General features: G+C 37.9%; 1 protein-coding gene across 2 annotated transcripts in view; it reads left to right on the forward strand.

The window, feature by feature from the left end:
• Positions 1–24012, forward strand: part of CFH (complement factor H) — a 60396-nt gene extending 36384 nt beyond the window's left edge. For both annotated transcript variants that reach the window (XM_008268715.5, XM_089312024.1), the window contains exons 10-22: positions 3049–3231; positions 4397–4573; positions 5285–5464; positions 6210–6392; positions 6490–6669; positions 8776–8952; positions 9224–9406; positions 9847–10044; positions 10669–10842; positions 11534–11710; positions 15824–16000; positions 21071–21253; positions 23017–24012. In XM_008268715.5, coding sequence (XP_008266937.3) covers positions 3049–3231; positions 4397–4573; positions 5285–5464; positions 6210–6392; positions 6490–6669; positions 8776–8952; positions 9224–9406; positions 9847–10044; positions 10669–10842; positions 11534–11710; positions 15824–16000; positions 21071–21253; positions 23017–23237 — 2393 coding nt within the window. In that variant the 3' untranslated portion in view covers positions 23238–24012. The remainder of the gene's footprint in view (positions 1–3048; positions 3232–4396; positions 4574–5284; positions 5465–6209; positions 6393–6489; positions 6670–8775; positions 8953–9223; positions 9407–9846; positions 10045–10668; positions 10843–11533; positions 11711–15823; positions 16001–21070; positions 21254–23016) is intronic.
• Positions 24013–25154: the final 1142 nt, after the last annotated feature.

Raw genomic sequence — 25154 nt, forward strand, 5'->3', positions numbered from 1 at the left:
TATAAAAAACCCACAGCCAGCATCCTATTGAATGGGGAAATGTTGGAAGCATTTCCACTGAAATCTGGCACCAGGCAGGGATGCCCACTCTCACCACTGCTATTTAACGTAGTTCTGGAAGTTCTAGCCAGAGCCATCAGACAAGAAAAAGAAATCAAAGGAATACAAATCGAGAAGGAAGAAGTCAAACTATCTCTCTTTGCAGACGATATGATTCTTTACTTAGAGGATCCAAAGAACTCTACTAAGAGACTATTGGAACTCATAGAGGAGTTTGGCAAAGTGGCAGGATATAATATCAATGCACAAAAATCAACAGCCTTTGTATACACAAGCAATGCTACCGCTGAGAAAGAACTGCTAAGATCAATCCATTCACAATAGCTACAAAAACAATCAAATACCTTGGAATAAACTTAACCAAGGACGTTAAAGATCTCTACGATGAGAATTACAAAATCTTAAAGAAAGAAATAGAAGAGGATACCAAAAAATGGAAAAATCTTCCATGCTCATGGATTGGAAGAATCAACATCATCAAAATGTCCATTCTCCCAAAAGCAATTTATAGATTCAATGCAATCCCAACCAAGATACCAAAGACCTTCTTCTCAAATCTAGAAAAAATGATGCTGAAATTCATATGGAGGCACAAGAGACCTCAAATAGCTAAATCAATCTTGTACAACAAAAACAAAGCCGGAGGTATCACAATACCAGATTTCAGGACATACTACAGGGCAGTTGTAATCAAAACAGCATGGTACTGCTACAGAAACAGATGGATAGACCAATGGAACAGAATTGAAGCACCAGAAATCAACCCAAACATCTACAGCCAACTTATATTTGATCAAGGATCTAAAACCAATCCCTGGAGCAAGGACAGTCTATTCAATAAATGGTGCTGGGAAAACTGGATTTCCACGTGCAGAAGCATGAAGCAAGACCCCTACCTTACACCTTACACAAAAATCCACTCAACATGGATTAAAGACCTAAATCTATGACCTGACACCATCAAGTTATTAGAGAACATTGGAGAAACCCTTCAAGATATTGGCACAGGCAAAGAGTTTCTGGAAAAGACTCGGGAGGCACAGGCAGTCAAAGCCAAAATCAACTATTGGGATTGCATCAAATTGAGATGTTTCTGTACTGCAAAAGAAACAGTCAGGAGAGTGAAGAGACAACCGACAGAATGGGAAAAAATATTTGCAAACTATGCAACACATAAAGGGTTGATAAGCAGAATCTACAAAGAGATCAAGAAACTCCACAAAAACAAAACAAACAACCCACTTAAGAGATGGGCAAAGGACCTCAATAGACATTTTTCAAAAGAGGAAATCAAATGGCCACCTGTACTCTTTTTTTTTTTTCTGATAACCCTGTTTAAAAGAATCAGTTTCTGGGATCTCCTAAAGTGAAATGCTTTTTCTTGCATTGTTTATTTACTTTTTTATTTTTCTTCTTTATTATTTTAATTCTGTTCTTACTGGTTTATTTCTTCTACTTTTTCTGCTGTCTTAGCATTGTAGCCAAGGTAAATGATGTGGAACCTTGTTCTTCCTGATACCAGTGATAGTGCAGCCTGTTTATTCCACACTGCTTCTCTGTCATTCCGCAGATTTGGATTGTGGTTTATCCATTGGCTTCAGTTAGGCGTAGCTTGAGCACTGCTGAAAAGAGTCTTCCACTCAGACTGACCACATTGGAATGTCAGCCTGTTTTGCTGGTGCTCAGTTGACCTTATTGATCCCTGGAAGTCATTCTTTCTCCCTGTTCCTGCAGTCTTGTCCTACCTGGAGCATGTCAATATTCAGCCGAAGATCCAAGGGGTCATGCTATAGGTGTTCAGAGCTTGTCCACTCCAAGCTCACTTCTGCTCTGGCTCTCTCTTCTGCATATTCTAGTAACCTCAATCCCTCGGAAAACACTGAGTTTGTTACTTTTTTCCAGCAAGACTGATGTCTTTGCTTAGATTCTTTCTTTCTGTGCTGTTTTCTGGAAAATCCCTGCAAGTCTAAAACCACTTGAAACAGAGTGCACATCATTTGCTTATTTTCTCTGTAATTACGGTCAAGTACTCCTTGTTTGCTGATACATGATGACTGTTATTTTTATCTTTTTATTCCAGTTTCCTCATTGTGGAACTCGGTTTTTCTTGATTATTCTTGCCTGATGTTTACCAATTTTAATGCATATCGTTGCAAATGTTGCTTTTGTTAATTTCCTCTAATATTTTATTTTCTCATATGAATTTTTTCAAAATGTGTACTTATGTTTTGTTTTCTTTATTCTAATTTTTTAAACTCAGTAGCTTGTTTTCAGTATTTTTTCTTTTATAGAAAGAATCCTTTAGATTTTGTTAGATGATTAGATGTTAGATTGTATAGAACATACGGCATTTGTCTTTTTGTGACTGACTTATCTCACTAAGTATAATGTTTTCCAGTCACATCCATTTTTTTTTTTTTGGCATTTCATTTTTTCACTCCTGTGTAGTATTCCATAGTGTACATATACCATGGTATCTTTATCCAGTCTTCAACTGATGGGCATCTGAGTTGATTCCATATTTAGCTAGTATGAATTGAGCTGCAATAAACATGTGCTACAGGGAACTCTTTCATATGCTGATTTCATTTCCTTTGGGTAAATTCCCAGGAGTGGAATAGCTGGGTCATTTTATAGGTCTATCTTCAGATATCTGAGGTATCTCCATACTGTCTTCTACAGTGGCTGCACAGTTTACATTCCCACCAGCAGTGGATTAGGGTACCTTTTCCCCTACAGCCTCACCAGCATTTGTTGGCTGTGGATTTCTTTATGAAAGCCATTAAATTTCATGAAGTATCTTGAAAAACTATTTTTGGAAACTCATAGCTTTTTTTCTTAGACACAAGAACTTGAACAATTATACTTAATCCAGGTTTTTATTTATACATGACTCATTGTTCTTACATGGACATCTTAATAGTATTAAAGTCAATGTAAGTATAATTAAACATATTGCTATCTTTTCTTGCTTTTTTTCTCTTTTAGAAACATGTTCAAAATTAGATATAGAAGTGGAGAATGGGTTTATGTCTGAATTTGATTTTACGTATGCCCTAAACAGAAAAACAGAATACAGGTGTAAGCCAGGATATGTAACCACAGATGGTGAAACATCAGGATCAGTCACATGTCTGCAGAGTGGATGGTCCCATCAACCCACATGCATTAGTGAGTAATGTACACGTTCATATCCCATTATTTATTCATATTATTTATGACAGGATAAAGTTACTTCAGTTTTATTTTGGTTTTTTTTGGGGGGGTTGAGGGCATAAGTGATTTTATTCAAAAAATAAATAAAAACTTTGAGAAAAAATCATATATGTATTCTTCCTTTTAAGATTAGATACTAATATGGTAGAATATCAATGTCAGTTCAATTTTTTTTTCCACTTAAATCATCCTGTGATTTGGAAATTGTTTAGGAAGCTTAGGTGTTTCTGGTGTACATGCACTTATTTTAGCTGAGACCTTTGTGAATGTTAAATATGCCTGTTTTTTAGGTGATCAGCCTTTTTATATCAAAGTCTTTGCCCCATACATATAAAAGTAATGTTTTCAGTGGTATGTTTCCATAGTATACAATCCCAGAAAAATCTAATCTTTATAATGTATGCTTTCTATTGTTTGGTAGGTACATTTCTGAATACCCTTCCTCTTAGAAAATCTTCATCAATATCTAGATAGTAGAAAGAAAGAAATATTTCAAGGTGGTACCAACCTTTGCTGTGTTGAAAGATTTCTCATCACATTACCCAAATGTTAGTACAGATTTTCCAAGAGGAGTTAGTTCAGTTTATCTTATTTATCCCCAACCTGTTCTGGGATATTTTTGCCTGATATCTAACAAGCTATTAATGAAATGGAGAGTTAGACTACCCATTCCTGCTCTTTTAATTCTTTCTAATTTCTATGCTTATTATGAGTTCTATCTATAGAAAAATTGATAAAATATCCTCATATAAAGCTCATTCTGTCTACATTATAACAAATAATCAACCTGAAACCTTCTTTTTGAGGAATAGGAAATGTATGTTATAGCTTAATCTTTGTAATCAACTAATTTTTTCTCTTATGTATGTCAGAGCAACTATGTCTGACATCTATTTCACAAAATGCTATTCTGGTTTACTTTAAAAATTCTTTATATTTATAATGGCCTATTTTATTACCAGCAGTGCTATCACATTAGTTTTCTTAGATAATTTTTATATAGTATTTAATTTATTAGCACATGCTAATGGATAAAGCCATTTGTTCTTATAGTAAATGTTCCTTAGATTGCCCATTAAATTACATGAGAAGTGAAATATTATATTTTATTATGTATTAGAATCTTGTGACATGCCAGTTTTTGAGAATTCCAGAGCCAAAAACAATAGCATATGGTATAAGCTTGGTGACCAATTGGACTACGAGTGCCATGATGGATATGAAAACACAGATGGACACACCAAAGGCACCATAGAATGTGGTTACAGTGGTTGGACTGATTTACCCACATGTTATGGTGAGTACTGAATTTTCAGGAATTTTTTGATTAAATTATGTGTCCCATTTTTTTAAGTATTCTAGTAGCATTTAAAAAAACCACAAGGATGAAATCAACCTATTTCTTTTTGACTTGATGTAAACTGTCTTTTGAAGCCAAAAAATAATCTATTTTTAAAATACCCTAAGGTACTTTTTCCTAGGGGTGCGTCCATCACAGTATTCTGATTAGAAAAGAACTGTCTTTGTTATAGTAAATGTAAGCTTGCAAATGACTTAAAACTGGGCTCCAATGACCATCATGGTTTGTTACAACTTGCTCAGCTATTTTACTCCTGAGTTTCTACTTTTAACCTTCTACTTTGATTACTAGTTTCTGCAGATCATAAGGGTAGTTCTTTTTCCTTTATGACAAGTTGTGTGGATAATTACAGGAATCTCTTTTATATTTGATAATCAGCTCTCTGTTTTCCAGGATTAGAAGGGGAAAAGTGGGAAGATGAGCTCATGTAGAATGTTTCTAGCCAAAGGAGTAAACACTGTTTCTCAGAGTCCCATAGGAATTTGCAGGGTGGATAACCATGTATAACAGTTTTCCCAGGAAGAGAATTTATCTGATTCCCCCAGTATATCCATCACTGAGTATCTGCTCATATTTATATGACACATTTAAAGCTGACTTTGGCGAAGATTAATTATATATTCTCATTAAACTACTTTATGTTTTTAGAAAGAGAATGCAGGGTTCCTCAAGTAGGAAAAGAGGTATTTGTTATTGATCCCAAGAACGAAAAATACAGAGCTGGAGACGTGCTGAAATTCACCTGCAGAGCGGGACTTAGAAGAGTGGGACCAGATTCAATACAGTGTTACCACTTTGGATGGTCCCCTAATGTTCCAACATGTAAAGGTGATTATTTATCTTACAATTGCTGAACCAAGAAGTCAGATTTTGAATATCCTAACTGCTCTCCCTCTGCTAATTTCTGTGAGCTTCCAGCATGTCCTTATGTGAACGCTGATGCATTAACTCCGAGAGGGTTCTGTAAAAGACATGTGCTGGGTGGGGGGGCAGACTCCTCAGGTTTCCTTGCTTCAGAAAATAATTTCCAATAGTTTCTTGAACTATTTAATGGAAGTGTTTGTACATACATAGTGGTGGCTGAGATAGGAAGGACTTATTTTGATAATTTCCCTATTGCCTACTATACCACCGCTAATATTGGCCATTTTTCCATAGCATGAGCCTTATGTCACAGTCCTTTGCATGTGTACGGTCAATTCAATTGAATGAGTTACTGAATCAGAGTGAAAATATGTTGATCAAGTATTGCCTCAGTCACTGTACTTTCTTCAAAAATTTATGATAAAATGTTTAAAATCATTGTAATTTAAACAACCATATTTGCTAATTGGTCTGCATGCATCTTCAAAATATGAACATATTTAAAACCTAAATTTATCTTCAATGCTAATTCAATATAAGTCATTCACAGGAAATGTGAATCTGGTGAAACACCACTCCTGTTCAATGTTTAAAAATGCTATAATGAAAGATGATGAACAATAAATTAAAGAAGATGATGTATCCATTTGATTGTTTTTTAATTATAAAATAGGCAATTTAACCAATATTTACAATATTTCTACTCTAGGGCAAGTACAATCATGTAGTTCACCTCCTCAGCTCCTCAATGGACAAGTTAAAGGAATAAAGAAAGAAGAATATGAACACAGTGAGGTAGTGGAATATGTTTGCAATTCTAAATTTCTGTTGAAGGGGCCTCATAAAATTGAGTGTGTTGATGGAAACTGGACAACCTTACCAACATGTATTGGTAAAATATACAGTTATTAATATTGAAACAGTTTTTGTTTTCCTAACACCTACAAGCTGTGTTTATCTATAACTACATTTTCATGAAATTTCCACAGAGGAGGAAAGCACATGTGGAGATATACCTGAACTGGAGCATGGCTACGTTGAGCCTTCTGCCCCTCCCTATCACCATGGAGATTCAGTGGCGTTCAGCTGCAGAGAAACATTTACAATGATTGGACACAGATCAATTACATGCATTAATGGAACATGGACTCAACTTCCTCAGTGTGTTGGTGAGAATATTTAAGAATACTAAACTATAATAATAATTATATAGTATATTATGTTTTTATTTTATTAGAAAAATAATATTTGCAGTATCTTTTTGAAAGTTAAAGATATTCCTGAAAATATGCAGTCTTAAAAACAATGATTACAGATTTTGTTGGTGATAATTGAATATGTGCTTAAAGAGTAAAAATAGAAGTAGCAAGATCTTCCTAGAGCTTTCTTTTTTTTTTAAAGATTTATTATTTATTGGAAAGACAGAGTTACAGAGAGAGGTAGATACAGAGAGAGGGAGAGAGGTAGCATGAGAGAGAGGTCTTTCATCTCATGGTTTTCTCTCCAGATAGCTGCAACGGCCGCAGCTGTACCGATTCGAAGCCAGGAGCCAGGAGATTCTTCTGGGTCTCCCAGATGGTTGTAGAGAACTAAGGACTTGGGCCATCATCCACAGCTTTCCTAGGCCGTAGCAGGGAACTGGATCAGAGGAGGAGCAGCCGGGACTAGAACCGGCACCCATATGGTGCTTCAGGCCTGGGCTTTAACCCGCTGTTCCACAGCGCTGGACCCTAGAGCTTTCTTGAATATTGCATTCAGAGAGTCCTGGCTCTTCAACCTAATTGATTTGATCCATCACATCTTTAGCTGTTAGTTAATTCCAGGAACAGGCCAGCGCTGCCACTCACTAGGCTAATCCTCTGCCTTGCAGCGCCGGCACACCAGGTTCTAGTCCCGGTGGGGGCGCCAGATTCTGTCCAGGTTGCCCCTCTTCCAGGCCAGCTCTCTGCTGTGGCCAGGGAGTGCAGTGGAGGATGGCCCAAGTGCTTGGGCCCTGCACCCCATGGGAGACCAGGAGAAGCACCTGGCTCCTGCCATCGGATCAGCGCAGTGCGCTGGCTGCGGCGGCCATTGGAGGGTGAACCAATGGCAAAAGGAAGACTTTTCTCTCTGTCTCTCTCTCTCACTGTGCACTCTGCCTATCAAAAAAAAAAAAATTAATTCCAGGGAAAGACAGAGCTTCAAGAAAGCATAGATTTTTATATATTTTGCTCACAGAAGTGTCTCCAACATCTAGAAGACTGATGTATAGGAGATACTCAATAGGAGTTTGTCGAATGAGTCAATAAAAGTTGTTGGATTAATTGTTAACTTTTTGTCAAAAATACTGCCAGTCCTTCAGTTTCTAACCTTGTCTTGTCTTCTTCTCTCTCCAAAATGATTTACCTTACTACACATGGAGTGAACACTCAAGCTACTATCAGATATGAAATTCTCAATTCTTCATTCTAACTTACATCAAAACTTCTTTTTGAATTATTATTTCTTCCAGTTTCAGAGTTTTCCTTCTTAATGTTAATCTCCTACCCATATTCAGCTCAATATAAGTTATTTTTGTCCTTCATAGACCTACTTGAATTTTTCCCTCCCAGTATTTATTCATTTATTCTGTACTTTCTACTAGCGTAGTGTTTTGTTTTTGTTTTTGTTTTTTAAGGCTGGCAGAGAGAGAAAGAGAGAGAGAGAACAAAAGAAAGAGGGAAGGAAATATACAGAGATATCTTCTATCCAGCTATTCACTTCCCAAGCAGCCAGGGCTGGGCCAGGCCAAATCCAGGAGCCAGGAACTCTATCAAGGTCTCACACAGCTGGCAGAGGCCCAAGCACTTGGCCATCTTCCACTGCTCTCCTGGGTGCATTAGCAGGACGCTGGATGGAAGTGGAGCAGCTGGGACTCCAATCAGCAAGATAATGGATCAGCCTGCTGTGCCACAATGCTAGCTCCTAGTTTAGGTTTTTAATTTTTCCCAACAAAGAAAATCTTGCAGAAACCAGTCATGCACAGACCATAACCAGCACCACCACCACCTCTCCTCTGGCCTTAGGTTTCTCTCCACCTCTCAAACAACTCGTTTGTCTTGCTCAGAACTCCAGTCCTCAAAATGGAACTTATGATCACACATAACAGCTTGCATTATGCAATCTGTCCAGGACTAATTCAGCTGATGGAATCTCAGGAAATAAATCATAATGTTGTTATACACTGACTAAATGGCTATTTTATGTCATTATTTGATTCTTAATTAGTCTTTGCATGGAAATATTTCACTTTATAGCGACAGATCAACTTGAGAAGTGTGTAGTACCAGATTCAATTGCAAGTGAGACAAACCTATCAAGTAAGAATGAATATAATCATAACTCCAACGTAAGTTACAGATGTTGGGGAAAATCAGGAAATAAACACTCAATCTGCATAAATGGGAGATGGGATCCCAAACTAACTTGCACAGGTAAGCTTTTTTTACAAAATTTATTTTATTGCTTTCTCACTTGTGAGAATAGTATCTTTGGGCTCTATAAAAATGTAGTTATTTGTTATTAAAAGTCATTTTTAAGCTGATAAGCTGCCATAAAGCTGAAAAGTATAGCATACATATGTAGAATATTGAGAATTTATGATAGTATATTATCATAGTTATGGATATTTATATTTATTGACAATTATCTTTTTAATACTTTAAAATGATTTTACTCAAGAAATCTAATTTTAATATTTTTTAGAAGTAAAAATACAGCTATGCCCACCACCACCTCAGATTCCCTATTCTCAAAATGTGACAACCACAGTGAATTATCAGGATGGAGAAAAAATGTCTATTCTTTGTCAAGAAAATTATCTAATTCAAGGAGCAGAGGAAATTGTGTGCAAAGATGGAAGGTGGCAATCAATACCACGCTGTGCTGGTCAGTACTCTATAACTTCTTTTGTTAATTCCTTCCAATGCTGTTAAGTCTCCCCAGTGCTTTGTGTAATGAAAAGAATGAAAACATATACTTTATCCTGAAACCTTACATCAAGATTACAAAGAATATGAAATAATTACCATTGTTTCACTCCTGTGAGCAAAACTGAGATTAGATCCTTGGGATATTGTGTAAATATTGTGTAAAGTATCTGTTTACCCATATTTTACTCCTCACAATAGGACACAGATGAAGGAGGATATTGACCAAAAAGTTGATACTAGAAAAATGACACATATATCCTTGAAAGTTTCAATGTTTAAATTTTTGACTATTTGTTCAAATTACACTTATTTTAAACTCCCAAGTATTAGTTGATTTTGTTTTTCATTTTAAACATCTTATTTGGGTTTTATCCTTGATTTCTCTTCTTCATATAGAAAAAAGTCCATGTTCTAAACCGCCTGACGTAGACCATGGAAGAATTAGATCATCTATATTTCCAGAAGAAGGGGAAGGCAGAGTTTACCCACATGGCACTAAATTAAGCTATGTTTGTGAAGATGGTTTCAGCATATCGGGAGGAGATGGAATAACGTGCCACATGGGAAAATGGAGTTCTCCACCTCTCTGTGTAGGTGAGAATGGACCATGTGAAGCTTCAAGTTCTTTTTATAGTTTAATTCAATAAGCATATCTATTATCAAAGTCATGATCTAGAATAATTTAACCACTACACATATGGTGTCATTCATATATTTTACCACTGAAATGCTTTCTGCATAATCTTATCCTAATTTAATATTATCGATTCATTAAAAAATCACCTATTATTCTGTTTCATTGTTTTTTAAAAAAAAGTATGTTGTGAAAATAAGCCTCCTATTCATGCAAGTTGTAGTGTTTGCTTTGCCTCTAGATTTAATAAGTGTATGTTATGGTCTTCCTACAATGTCCCTTCTGATATCTTGCAGTGTACAGTGATTTTGATAGCTTTATAATCCTCTATGTGTTTTTCCGTTAACAGCAATACTTGTTAATTCCTAAGTGTGTTGATAATTTTAATTTTACATGCTTTCTCAAGCTCTAACATTTTGACAGGCAGTCACATACTAGAATGGCAGCTTTAGGAAGTATTAGCATGCTTTCTCGGTGATATCACTGTAACTGCTATGCTATCATACCTTTTCAAGTAAAACTACTGAATATTAAATCCAGCGCCTGCAATTCAATTCCTGAGTCAGTGAAACTTTTGGTTTCAGGACTTCCTTGTGGCTCTCCACCTGAGATTTCTAATGGTGTTGCCTCTGACATGTCGAACAGTTACCAGTATGGAGAAGAAGTTATATACAGGTGCTCCAAAGGTTTTGGAATCGATGGACCTGCATTTGCAACATGTTTAGGAGGAAAATGGTCACCACCACCAGAATGCATAAGTATAGTATATTTAATGTATTCTATGTATTAAAATTGCCCTTCTTTCAAAGTATAAATTAGATAAACAAGAAAGCTGTAATTCTAGAATATCATAAGGAGTCTATTGAAGGTTTCAGATTCTAAGAATCACAGCCCTAGTAAGATTAAAAAAAAAGAGTTTGATGTTATGAGCCTAATAACTTCAGTTTTGCATCATTTTGTGTGAACTTTCAGCTTCATGTAACACACATTCTCTGACTTCTCATCTCTGTTCTTGGAGTGTCGCTCACCCCAACTCATAAAGCTCATCATTATACATTCTGCTGTGAATTTATAAGCTACTTCCCTACAAATGTACATTTCCAAAGTTGTTTAAAATAATTAATGTAAGTAATTACATTTTGTAGAAATTAAAAACAGAAATACATAACATGGGTGCCAACAAAAAGTAAAGTAAAATGAATACAAAAATAGTCTCTCAAGTACAACTGCCACTGTCTCATCAGACATCCAGTATGATCCCCCTTTTATATTTTTAATAACAATAGAACAGTTCAATGCAACTAAGTCAAAACTGCTAACATCACATTTCACATCATCAAAAATGACTGTGCAATATTTGCTGGCTCTAGGTGTATCTAACAAATATTTTAGAATATAATTATTGTATATTGTGATTTTCTGAACATATAAATATTCTTTTCCTTTCAGAAACAGATTGTGTAAATTTACCCAGCTTTGACGGTGCCATACCCATAGGCAAGAAAAAGAAGTCATATAGATCAGGAGAACAAGTGAGTTATAAATGTCCAGAAAATTACAGATTGGATGGGCCTGGTGTTATAACATGTATTAACAGCAGATGGATAGGAAAGCCAACGTGCAAAGGTACTTTGATAAGCTTTTATAATGTAATTATGAAAGTATCTCAAGCAATAAAAATAAAACTGCATCCAGTATCATTAAAAATGGGTATACATTAAGTTTTTAAGCCAGGACCACATAGGTTTATGCCAAAAAATAAAATGATGAAATTAAATACCAAGTGATTAATCTCATAGCCCAGTGGTTCTCCTAGTGTGCTTCCTGCACCACCAGCATGTCCTAGCAAATTGCTAGAAATATAAATCAAGATTCATGAACTCATCTTTGACCTACACAATCAGGAAATCTAGGGATGGGTTCCTGAAACTTGTTTATCTCATCCTCCGGGGAATTCTCTGCAAACCTCAGGATGGAATAGTTGCCACATCCTTCTATGGCTCCACATGGCCCCGAAGGTCTCTGGTGATTGATACCTTGAAACTGATAGTATTCTTAAACGTTTGCAGATAAATAGAGTGGACTTTATAATAATAGATATTTTTGTCATTTTCACAATCTTTAGTTGGTAACTTTTCTGATCTTTAAGATATTTTTGGGCCGGTGCCGCGGGGGCTTACTAGGCTAATCCTCTGCCTGCGGCGCCGGCACACTAGATTCTAGTCCTGGTTGGGGCGCCAGATTCTGTCCCGGTTGCTCCTCTTCCAGGCCAGCTCTCTGCTGTGGCCAGGGAGTGCAGTGGAGGATGGCCCAAGTACTTGGGCCCCTGCACCCGCATGGGAGACCAGGAGAAGCACCTGGCTCCTGGCTTCAGATCAGCGCAGCGCAGCGCGCTGGCTGCAACATGCAGGCCATAGTGGCCATTTGGAAGTGAACCAATGGAAAAAGGAAGACCTTTCTCTCTCTCTCTCTCATTGTCTAACTCTGCCTGTCAAAAAAAAAAAAAAATTAAGATATTCTCAAACTGTGTTCTTAATTCTAGACTGATAGAAAATCGGGTCAGTTTTAGGAACTGTTTCTAGCTAGACGGACTGGTGTCCTTCCAAGTCGAGCATTTGGGATGTGGGAAGTTGTTGTGGTGTGGTAGGGTTTTTGTTTTCTTCTGCTTCGAGTTATTTTTTCCAATGATCTCCTGGCTTTTTCCTTTCCCTTTTCTTTCTCCTACATTGGCCAGCCTGGGCCTTGCCCCCTGTCCTTGCCTCTAGGAAGGTGCCCGGCCCTCTGCCTGCAGACTGGGTTGGTGCCTCCTCTGCCTCAGGGGCATGGGAGCTGGGGGAGAGGCTTTAAAAAATTAGTAATAGAAGGAAAAAGGGTAAATCCTTGGCAGTTTCTCCCCACCCAGCCCCTGGAAGGCTGCAAGGCTGTGCTGACCTGAATTCATCAGGGAAGTCTTCCTGCCAGCCGTGCCGGACCCAGGCCAGCTGCAGCAGAGGCCGTCCTGCCAGGAGACTCCGTCCCTCGGGGAAGGGGGCTCTGCACAGAGGCCTGGGTCCGAGGTCTCAGGCTGCAGAGGTCCGGGGCAGCCAGCGTCAAGAAGCCCCTCTCAGGGGCCAGAGCTCCTTTGCCAGCGTGGATTCCTCAAGTCAGGACTGCATAACTAAAGCAGTTGCAGTTTTATTTTTTTTACAGCTTTTTTCCCAAAAAGTGATTTGTAGTTGTGTGTGCAGCACTTTGCCCTGATGCGTGTGCTCTACAATAAAAACTAAATCTAATATATTTTAGGAAAAAAAAAAAAAGAGGCCCCGCCCCCCTCAGCGCCTGAACTGCGCAGGCGCAGTAACTGGTCACGCTCGCTGCTGGCGGCGTCTCGGTGAGGTGACTGCGGCTGGGTGCGCGCCTTCCTGGCTTGCAGGTGGCGGTTTCCTCCTGAGCCCGAGTCTGACAGGACGGCGTATGACAAAAGGACTCGCGCAGGTGTCTGGGGCCAGTTTTCCTGCTTTGCTCTAACCTCAGGGCCGCTAATCCGTCCACCGGCAGTTCCGGTTGGCAACCCCAGAGCGTCAGTGCTGCGTGGAGAGCTCTCTGCTGTGGCCTGGGAAAGCAGAAGATGCCCGAGTGCTTGAACCCCTCAGGGGAGGCCAGGAAGAAGCTCCTGCTCCTGGCTTTGGATCGGCCCAGCTCTGGCCATTGTGTCCATTTGCAGAGTGAACCAGCAGGTGGAAGACCTTTCTCTGTCTCTCCCTCTCTCTGTAACTCTACCTCTCACATAAGTAAATAAATCTTAAAAAAAAAGTGTTTAACTTAAAAAATTAAATTATAAGTAATAAGCAGAATAATGGCAAAATAAAATCTGATGCCACGTAATTTCTTTTTTTCCTTTTTTTACAGTAAAACCTCATTTTTACATAATTTTAAACACAGACAAATGTAGTGGTAAAACAGTTGGTCCCAAACTTTCACTGTCTAGATAATACCAATTGACATTTAAAAATAAAATAAACAAAATAAATAATACGTTTGCAAAATTAGATATTCAAGCAATATATACACAGGACATATACAGAGGATAATCTTACAAATAGACCATCACTTTCAGCAAGACTTTTGTTCCAAAGTAAACATTGCTGAGTTAAAACATCAACATATTCACGTTTTATTAAAATTATGACATTTATAGATTTATGCATATTTTGTGTTTGAATGAAAACAAAAATACAGTGATATACATTGTTCTGCACTTTGATCCTTGGATGTTCTGGTAAATCTAGAAACTGCCTCATTTCAGAGCAATTTCATTGTTTTAAATGCAATATAGTGTATACTTGCATGGATATATCATAATATGTAAAGAGAATAAAGAATTTTTTAAAAAATATTTATTTATTCATTTATTTGTAGGTCAAAATAACAGAGAGAGAGAGAGAGAGAGAGAGAGAGAGAGAGAGATCTTCCCTTGTTGGTTCATTCCCCAGATGCCTGCAACAGCCCGGGCTGAGCCAGGCCAAAGCCAAGGACTCCACCTGGGTCTCCCACATTAGTGGCAGGGGCACAAGCACTTGGCCATCTTCTACTGTTTTTCCTAGGCATATTAGCAGGGAACTGGATCAGAAGTAGACCAGTCAGGACCCAAACCATTGCCCATTAGGGCAGGCATTGCAGGTCATGGCTTTATTCATTATGTCACAGTGCCTGCCCTTAGGGGAATGAAGAATTATTTCAAATATTCTATGGTGATTTGTAGCTCACAAGACTTACACTGTGTTTAACTATCTTAAAATTTTTTTTATTAAAGATAACATACAGATCTGTGGACTACAGTTTGACATTTCAATATTTGTATACAATGGGTGCTGATGATTCAGGGCAATCAACATTTCCCTTTTGTTGACATTCCTTTATGTTAGGATCCTTGGAGCTCTCTTCTTTTATTTGCTCATAAGATATCTAATAGATTATTTGGAACTATAGTCACCTCACCTTACTGTGTAAAAATCTCTCTCTGTTTTGGTACCTATTCTAACTTTTTGCATTTTCTAAATTCATATTGAATTTCCAGAACTTGTAATATGTATTTTGGTAAACTCAAGTAGAAATATACTGGAAAGGGAGCCCATGTTGTGGGGCCCTAGGTTAAGCAGTTGTTGCAATGTTGACATCCTAATTTGAGTGCTGGTTTGATTAACAGCTGCCCACACTTCCAATCCAGCTTCCTGCTAATGTGCCTGAGAAAGCAGTGGAAGATGGCCCAAGTACACAGGCTCCTGTGACCCTTGTGTGAGACCCAGATGGAGTTCCAGGCTCTTGGCTTTGGCATGGCTCTGCCCCAGCAATTATGACCATCTGGGGAGTGAGCCAGTGAATGGAAGATCTCTTTCTTTCTCCCCTCTTCTTCTCCCTCTCTCTCTCCTTCTCATTCCCTTACTCTTCTTTCTCTTTCATTCTTCCTATTACAAAAATAGGGAAATGTACAGGAAAACTCATTTTCACTGGCTCCCAAGGGAGGAAATGTTTATCACTATTCTAGTGAAGGAGGTGGAAGATTTTTAAGGAGATGAAACTTAAATTTTACAAAATATGTGTTATTTTCCTTAATATTATGTGTCTATATTTGTTGACAAAAGCTCATGTTTCCTGACAGATTATCTACTGATTTTAAATATCCCTCAAAACATATTTGCTTGTGCAATGACTGGCTACTCAACAGGAACACTAGAATGATTCTTTTTCCTGTTTATTCAGATGTTTCCTGTGTGAATCCACCTAGCGTGAACAATGCTATTATAATATCACGTAAGATGGCCAGATACCCTTCTGGTGAGAAAGTACGTTATGAATGTAAACAACCTTTTGACATATTTGGGGAAGTAGAAGTAATGTGTCTAAATGGAACCTGGACAGAACCACCTCAATGCAAAGGTAGGATATCATGTTTCCCCACAGGTATCTGAAAATATAGTAGGGACAAATATGTTGATATAAAATGAAGTAATTCTTGTGCAATAAATAAAATGACAATGCTAAGAATTCAAGACATTTTATGAATGGGATCAAGAAATATGGCATTTTTTAAAGAAAGATTCAATCAAATTAAAAGGACAATTGGAATCTGAGAGAATTCTTTATCTGAAATGTTATATTATTGGTTATTTTCTGAGGAGTATATTCACAAAATGTAGATTATATCCACTTGACTGGCCTAGGAAATATCTAACATGGTATTTGGTATACACAGTTGAAGAGTAATCAGAGTATATGTTTTACATTTGGGCATAATCAGTATATAGATTGTAACTGAAGAAGGAGACTGACTAAACTTATCTAAGAAAGTACTACACTTATAAAAAGAAGTCATGGGCAGTCTGATACTCAGAGTTCAGGAAATAAGAGAAACCAACAATGGCGATATTTCCATTTTAAAAAATAATTCTCTGCCTAATATTTTTCCTAGTCTTTCACTTTGAATCTACCTGCGCGTTCATTTGAAAGGATTTGATGCTTACAACATGCAGTTGGGCCTTCTTTACATTTTTTCTTTAACTGGCATATTTAGTTCATTTACATATAAAATACTATTGATGTGTTAGGGCTTATCTCTCATTTTGTTTCTTTATATTTCTTTTCTGATTTTTTGGTTCTGTTTCTCTTTTCTTACCTTCATGTGGGGGACATTTTTAAAGAATTTTATTTTGATTTATCTTTGATGTTTTCAAGTATAGCTTTCAACTCCACTGTTGTTACATGTTTATAGATAACTTATTCTCTACTCATGTTTACATTGTGCCATTAAATTGAAATCTGGAACTACTTCCATTTAGATCCATTTATCCTTCCATATTTGGGATATAAATGCCTTAAGTATGTTCGGTACATATATTGAGCATGTAAATGCCTTATATTTGGGATATAAATGCCTTAAGTGTGTTCAGTACATATATTGATATCACATGATCTAATTTGGCTTCAAACAGCAAACATAATTGTGCTAGTTCATGAGGAATAATGTCTATTCAACGTTTACTCTTCTGTTTGTCCACTGTATTGTTCTTTGTTCCCTCCTGAAGTCGTGGGATCTTTCACTTATATTCCCATTTCTCTTTGAAAAATTTCTTTAGTTCTTTAAGGGTAGGTCTGCTGGAGACAAAGTCTCTTGGTTTTCGTTTGCCTGAGAATGTCTTTATGTCTTTATCTGAGAGGATGGTGTCCTTGGATTTAGAATTTGAGGTTGTTGGTTCAGTTCTTTCAACACTGGAAAAATGTGCCAATTCTTTGTGGCCTCCATGGTGACTGGTAAGAAACCCACTTTCATTTGATGTTTGCTTTAATAGGAAATACATAGTTTCTATGTAGCAGGTTCCAAGATTTGTGTTTTTTTTTAAAGATTTATTTATTTATTTGAGAGGTAGAGTTACAGACAGAGAGGCAGAAACAGAAAGATCATCCATCGACGAGTTCACACCCCAAATGGCCACAGCAACCAGAGCTGGGCCTCTCTGAAGCCAGGAACAAGGAACTTCTTCTGGATCTCCCACAAGGGTGCAGGGACCCAAGGACTTGGGCCATCTTCTGCTTTCCCAGGCCATGGCAAAGAGCTGGATCAGAAGAGGAGCAGTAGGGATATGAACCAGCACCCATATGGGATGCACGTGCAAGCCAGGGCTTAGCCTACTATGTCACAACACTGGCTCCCCCAAGATTTGTTTTCTTTTTATTTATTTCTAAGCAGTTCCAATATGACATATGATGGCATGAATGTCACTGGGATTGTCTGAGTTCATTCAGTTTTTGGAATATGGTTTGATGCTTTATCCTCAATGCGGCAAATTTTCACCTTTTTTTTAACTTCTAATTTCAGAATAATTTTAGATTTATAGAAAAGTCAAGAACACAAACTTCATTTAGCTTTCTATAATGTTAACATCTTACATAACTGTGATACATTGTTCAAAACCAAAGAATTAAGTACCAGTTTAATTGGTATCCAATTAAGGAAGCCAGGAAGCCACACTACCATTATTTTTCGCATTTGTTTTCAGTCAAATACACTTTCTCTTGTCTTTCTACATTTCTAATTTTTTGTATTCTTCTAAAACTGATGAAGTTCAGTTCTTTGTTTTATTTGGTTTTGAAACTGAGTCATTTGTGTTGTTTTATCTACAAATTCACAGATTTGTCCTTTGGTCATCTTCAATCTATTATGAAGCCCATTCTGTGAATTTTTAAAATTTTCCTATAATTCTTTCAGATTTATGCATCATATTGGGTTTTTAAAAATGTTACAAGTTTCAATATCTGTATCATCTCACTGTTGTACATTAATATTTAAAGTTTCCTGGTCCTTAATATGAGAGATATAATTTTTTGTTTTTAATTTGAGACAGGCAGAAAAAGTCAAGGGAAGCTTCAATCTGCTGGTTCACTCCTCAAAAGCTCCAGACAGGGCTGAGCCAGGCTGAAGCCAGGAGCCTGCAATTCAGTTCATTCCAGGGTTCCCATGAGGTTGGCAGGGACCCAAATATTTCAGAAATCAGCTGCCTCTTCTAGGCTGAGGTTTAGCAGGAAGTTGGAATGAGGACTGGAGTCAGAACATGAACATAGGCGCTCTGATATATCATCCATTGTACACAAGTTCCCAAACAGAGCAAACAGCACATTTTGTGTTGTTCTTGAGTCCTAAAGAACCTGGGCAAATGGACTTCTTTACCTCTTTCAGGGTCTTTCTATGTTGTTGTTTTGAATATAGCATGTCTAGGGGTCCGTGCTGTGGGGTAGCAGGTAAAGCTGCCACCTGCAGTGCTGACATCACATATGGGCGCCAGTTCGAGTCCCAGCTGCTCCTCTTCAAATCCAGCTCTCTCCTTTGGCCAGGGAAAGCAGTAGAAGATGGCCCAAGTTCTTGGGTCCCTGCACCCGTGTGGGAGGCCCAGACAAGCTCCTGGCTCCTGGCTTTGGATCAGCACAGCTCCAGCCGTTGCAGCCAATTGGAGAGTGAACCAACAGATGGAAGACCTCTCTCTCTCTCTGCTTCTCCTTCTCTCTGTGTAACTGTGACATTCAAATAAATAAATAAATCTTTAAAAAAAACCTAAATAGACATTTTTCAAAAGAGGAAATCCAAATGGCCAACAGACATGAAAAATGCTCAGGATCACTATCAATCAGGGAAATGCAAATCAAAACCACAATGAGGTTTCACCTTACCCTGTTAGAATGGCTTACATACAGAAATCTACCAACAACAGATGCTGGTGAGGATTTGGGGAAAAAAGGACATTAATCCACTGTTGGTAGGAATGCAAACTGGTAAAGCCACTGTGGAAGTCAGTCTGGAGATTCCTCAGAAACCTGAATATAGCCCTACCATACAACCCAGCCATCCCACTCCTTGGAATTTACCCAAAGGAAATTAAATTGGCAAATATAAAAGCTATCTGCACCTTAATGTTATTGCAGCTCACTTCACAATAGCTAGGACATGGAATCAACCTAAATGCCCATCACAGAAGACTGGATAAAGATATTATGGGATATGAATTCTACAGAATACTATACAGCAGTAAAAACAACAACAACAACAATGAGATCCAGTCATTTGCAACAAAATGGAAGAATCATCTGGAAAACATCATGCTGAGTGAAATAAGCCAGTCCCAAAGGGACAAATATCATATGTTCTCCCTGATCTGTGACAACTAACTGTGCATCTAAAAGGAAACCTGTTGATGTGCAATGGACACCAAGATAAACAGTGACTTGATTAGCCCTTATCCTGACTGTCTGGGAAGAACTTCTTTATACCTTTTAGTATTTCTTTGTTCTACTTAAGATCATAGGTTGAACTATTTTTTTATGTTTATTTTTTTGACAGGCAGAGTTAGACAGTGAGAGAGAGAGAGAGACAGAAAGATCTTCCTTTTTCTGTTGGTTCACCCCGCAAGTGGCCACTATGGCCAATGCGTTGCAGCCGGCGCACTGCGCTGATCCAAAGCCAGGAACCGGGTGCTTCCTCCTGGTCTCCCAAGTGGGTGCAGAGCCCAAGGACCTGGGCCATCCTCCACTGCACTCCCAGGCCACAGCAGAGAATTGGACTGGAAGAGGAGAAACGGGGGATGAACTCTTTATTAACACACAATTATTCTTAGGTGTCTAAATTTAACTGAAAAGTGATCCCTGTTAAATATAAGAGTAGGAATAAGAGAGGGAGGAGATGTACATTTATATTTATTAAATAAAAGTTAAAAAAAGAAGGCAACTCCCTTTGAAAATAAAATAAAAAATAAAATAAAACAGTATGTTTCGGAGTTAAATTATACTAGGTGGAAATGTTCTTTTACCTAATGCAAAAATTCCCTTTGCCTTTTCAAATTTAGATTCTGTGGCTTTTCTCAAAAAGTTACTGTGTCTTTTAAATAAAGAAAATCAAGGTAAAAAATTAGAGCCACAATAAGCACTGCTGTATGATGCACTTAAGAACCAGAAATGTGGGGCCAGCATTGTGGAGCAGCAGGTTAAACTGTTGATCACAACATGCCATTCCATATCAGAGCAATGGTTCAAGTCCCAACTGCTCCATCAGCTCCCTGCTAATGAATCTGGGAAGGCAGCAGAAGGTAGACTAAGGCTTGGGCCCCTGCCACCCATATGTGTGAGAGCAAAATGGAGTTCCTGTATCCTAGCCCTAGCCTAGCCTAATCTGGCTGTTGTGGCCATTTGAGGAGTGAACCAGCAGATGGAATGTTAAAGATATCTCTCTCTCTCTCTCTCTCTCACCCTTTCTCTCCCTTTCTGTCATTTTGCCTTTCAAGTAATACAATAAATCATAAAAACAGCTTAAAATATAACTCAGTTTATGTGATAAAATTTCTTCTAGAAAATACTTTTTAAATCTCAAGATCCAAGATTCATGATACTATGCATTGTGCTGCAATTTTATTAGTTTTCTTAATCAGTGGTTTGATTTTATATCTCAGTAACTCATATATTTTTCAGATTCTACAGGAAAATGTGGACCTCCTCCCCCAATTGAAAATGGAGACATCACCTCATTGTCATTACCAGTATATACTTCAGGTTCATCCGTGGAGTATCAGTGCCAGTCCTTGTATCGACTTGAAGGTGACAAGAAAATAATGTGCAGAAATGGAAAGTGGGGAAAACCACCAAAATGCTTACGTAAGTACTTTAACATTCTCATGGACTCTGGAAAGTCAGTGATGTAAGAATGGAGTCTTGCTGTTTATAGTAGAGTTTTCACAGATGACTAATAACTATTGTGATGAATGCTTGACCTCCGAGTATTTATATGTGAGGTAATAAAGTTTAGAAAACTTTTCATTTTTATATTTTATTTTAAAATATTTAATTGATAAAATTGCATGAATTTCAAATGTACAGATTGATGATTTGATCTATTTCTGATGAAATGCTTACCACATGAGTAACCAATACACTATTATTAAGTAAAGTCAACATGCTTGTATGTTGAGCCCCAAGATCTTATTCATCTTACACCTTACAATTTGCACTCTTTTACCTAAATCTTAATCAAACAAAACCAGTAGTGAAAGGTTCTAAAATGTGGAGTTCTTGACATGATAATTGTTATGACTCTTTGGAATTAATATAATTTTCACATGTTAAAAATCACATTTTTATATCACTGACTATTTTTTCAACTTTTATTTAAAAATATAAAATTCCAAAGTACAACTTTTGGCTTATAGTGGCTTTTTCCCCCCAAACCATCCTCCCACCCACAACCATCCCATCTCCCACTCCCCTTCCTAACCCATTCTTCATCAAATTTCATTTTTAATTATCTTTATATACAGAAGATCAATTTAGTATAAACTAAGTAAAGATTTCAACAGTTTGCACCCACACAGAAACACAAAGTTTAAAGTACTGTTTGAGGACTAGTTTTACCATTAATTCACATAGTACAACACATTAAGGACAGAGATCCTACATGGGGAGTAAGTGCACAGTGACTCCTGTTGTTGATTTAACAATTGACACTCTTATTTAAGACGTCGGTAATCACCTGAGGCTCTTGTCATGAGCTGCCAAGGCTATGGAAGCCTCTTGAGTTCGCCAACTCCAATTTATTTAGACAAGGTCATGGTCAAAGTGGAAGTTCTCTCCTCCCTTCAGAGAAAGGTACCTCCTTTGATGGTCCATTCTTTCCACTGGGATCTCACTCACAGAGATCTTTCATTTAGTGTTGTTGTTGTTGTTGTTGTTGTTTTTGTTTTTGTTTTTTTTGTTTGTTTTTGCCAGAGTATCTTGGCTTTCCATGCCTAAAATACTCTCATGGGCTTTTTAGCCACATCCAAATGCCTTAAAGGCTGATTCTGAGGCCAGAGTGCTGTTTAGGACATCTGCCATTCAATGAGTCAGCTGTGTATCCTGCTTCCCATGTTGGATTGCTCTCTCCTTTTTCTCTCACTTACTATTGTTTAAAAGTTTTATTTTATTTTTTGGAAAGGCAGAGTTACAGATAGATTTCTTCCTTCTGCTGATTCAATCCTCAAATATCTCTATTAGTGAGGGCTGGGCCAGGCCACGTACAGGAGCCAGGAGATTTACCTGGGTCTCCTACACAGGAGGCAGGATCCCAAACACATGGGTCATCTTATGATGTTGTCTCAGACCATGAGCAGGTAGCTGGATCAGAAATGGAACAGCCAAGACTTGAGCCAGTGCCCATGTGGGATAATGCAGGTGGCAACCATATCTGCTACACCACAATGCCAACCCCAATCACTTATTATTTTCACTGAATTTCATCAATATGAAGTCTCTAAAGACCTTCTATAGAAAGGTTTAAGAAAGACTTCCTGGTCTATTATATAACATTCTACTTCTAAACATGAACGTTTTTGGAGAATATTTGTGTACTATTTAATGTTTTCTGTTCATTTTTCTGCTTTCAGATGCATGTGTAATATCAGAAGAAATCATGGAAAAATACAACATAACATTGAAGTGGAAAGAAAGACAAAAGCTTTATTCCCAAACAGGGGACACAGTTGAATTTATATGTAAATATGGATATCATCCAACAACTTCACAGTCATTTCGAAAAACATGTCAGGATGGCAAGTTGGAGTATCCTAGTTGTGCGAAAAAAGCAGGAAGATATTACCATTATTAAAATTTTTTCAGAGTTTTTATTAATGTATTTCTCAATTTTGTTTTTCAAGTATTGTTTAACTCATCTTTGCTGTTAATTAAGGATATGTATTGATCTGTGATGATGAATTTATAATCTGAGAGACTAGTGCCACACTTCTTTTTAAAGATTATTAGCTGATGTATTTGAAAGGCAGAGTGACTAAGAGGGAGAGGCATAGAGAGAGTGAGAGAGAAAGAGATCTTCCATTCCCCAAAGACCTGCAACTGCCTTGGCAGGGCCAGGTTCAGGGTAGGAGCCAGGAACTCCCTCCAGGTGCCCCACATGGGTTTCAGGAACCCAAGTACTCCAATTACCATCTGCTGCCTCCAATGTATATTAGTTGTAAACTGAATTGGAAGCACAGATCTGCTGGCTCTATGATATGGGATGTGAGCATCCCAGGCTGTGAGTGTCACACTTCTCAGAAGCACTACACTAAACCTGATGAACGAGGAGCAAGGACTTAGCCTGGTGGGATACCTGCATCACATGTGAGAATGCCTGGGTTCATGTCCTGGCTCCACTCCTGATTCCAGCTTCCTGCCTCACTGGGAGGCAGCAGGTTGATGGTTCAAATGGTTGAGTCTCTGTCAACTATCTGGGAGACCTGGACTAAGTTTCCTCCCCAGCCCAGCTCCAAAGTTTGTTGAGCATTTGGGTTGTGAGGCAGTGGATGGGAACTCTATGTCTGTCTGTCTTCCTCTCACATGAATAAATAAAAATTAATAAATAAATAAAACTCGATGAAGCAAAATTCTGTGTTTCCTGTTCTTATAATGTCTATGGTGAGAAATTAGCTATACTTACTTCAGTCTGGCCTCTATGCTTCACTCTCTTAACACTCTCACAGCTTTGTAGCTAGTGGTTTGGAGGCATTTCACAGGAAATGCAATGTATATTATTTTCATCTAGAAAATTATACCACACAAAAATATAAAATCAAATACTCATATCTTATTTATAACAATAAGATATAATTACTACTGAATACCTAGCCATCGGTAGATGAATTATACCACAATTATTAAATACATAAATTTCTGTAATACATCAATCTAGCAGTGATATAAACAAATCATTAAAGAAAACTACAATTGAGTACATGACTATCATAACCCTGACACAAAAATCAAAGTTACATGACACACAAATGCACATATGCACACATAAGACTTTGTTTCCTGATTTAATGTTTCTTTCTTAAAAAACTGTCAGGATATGGGGTAAAATATGTTAAAATTACTTGTGTTTAGAAATAGTAATGTTAGCAGCTACTTAATTTTCTTATCCTTATGTGTATTTTTCAATTGTTCTACTTTAAACATACAATAGTTGAACCACAAGAATATATTATTTTAAAATTCAGATGTTTAAGAAGAAAAGCTGGGAATAGTGAGGGCGCGCACCGATAGTCCGGGAAAATTTAGTTTAATAAAAGGGGAGTTACGGTAGCCTCAGAAAAAAGAACCAGGAAAATATTGCAGAGGAAACTCTTCTGGATCGAGTGGCTGTGAATCGGAGGACCTACTGGGAGAACAAGGTCGCCCACCGCGTGGAAGCCGAGTCTCGGGACCGAACTGCGGAAGCTGCAGGGTCTGCGCGCCAGTGCTCGAAGGGGAGTGCATGCCACACAGACAACAGCGGGGAAACTTGGGACGTCCAGGGCTCCGAGTCCACACATCGGCGCTGGAAGGGGAGGTGAGCTCAATAACCCGAGACATTGGTGGGGAAACGGGGGTCAGAATCTAGAGGGGGGCCGGAAAGTGCAGCAAACTCACTACCGGAAAGAAGGAAAAAAAAAGCTTCGGGATTTCTCTTCCCCCTAACCTTGCAAAGGTTGCAAGGCTGCAAGGCTTGAAGAATTCCCAAGAGACAAAGAGCAGGCCCCCCTCTCTG

The sequence above is a fragment of the Oryctolagus cuniculus genome, chromosome 13 (genome assembly GCF_051225735.1).
Source record: "Oryctolagus cuniculus isolate XC-2025 breed Fujian yellow rabbit chromosome 13, ASM5122573v1, whole genome shotgun sequence".
Lineage (NCBI taxonomy): Eukaryota > Metazoa > Chordata > Mammalia > Lagomorpha > Leporidae > Oryctolagus > Oryctolagus cuniculus.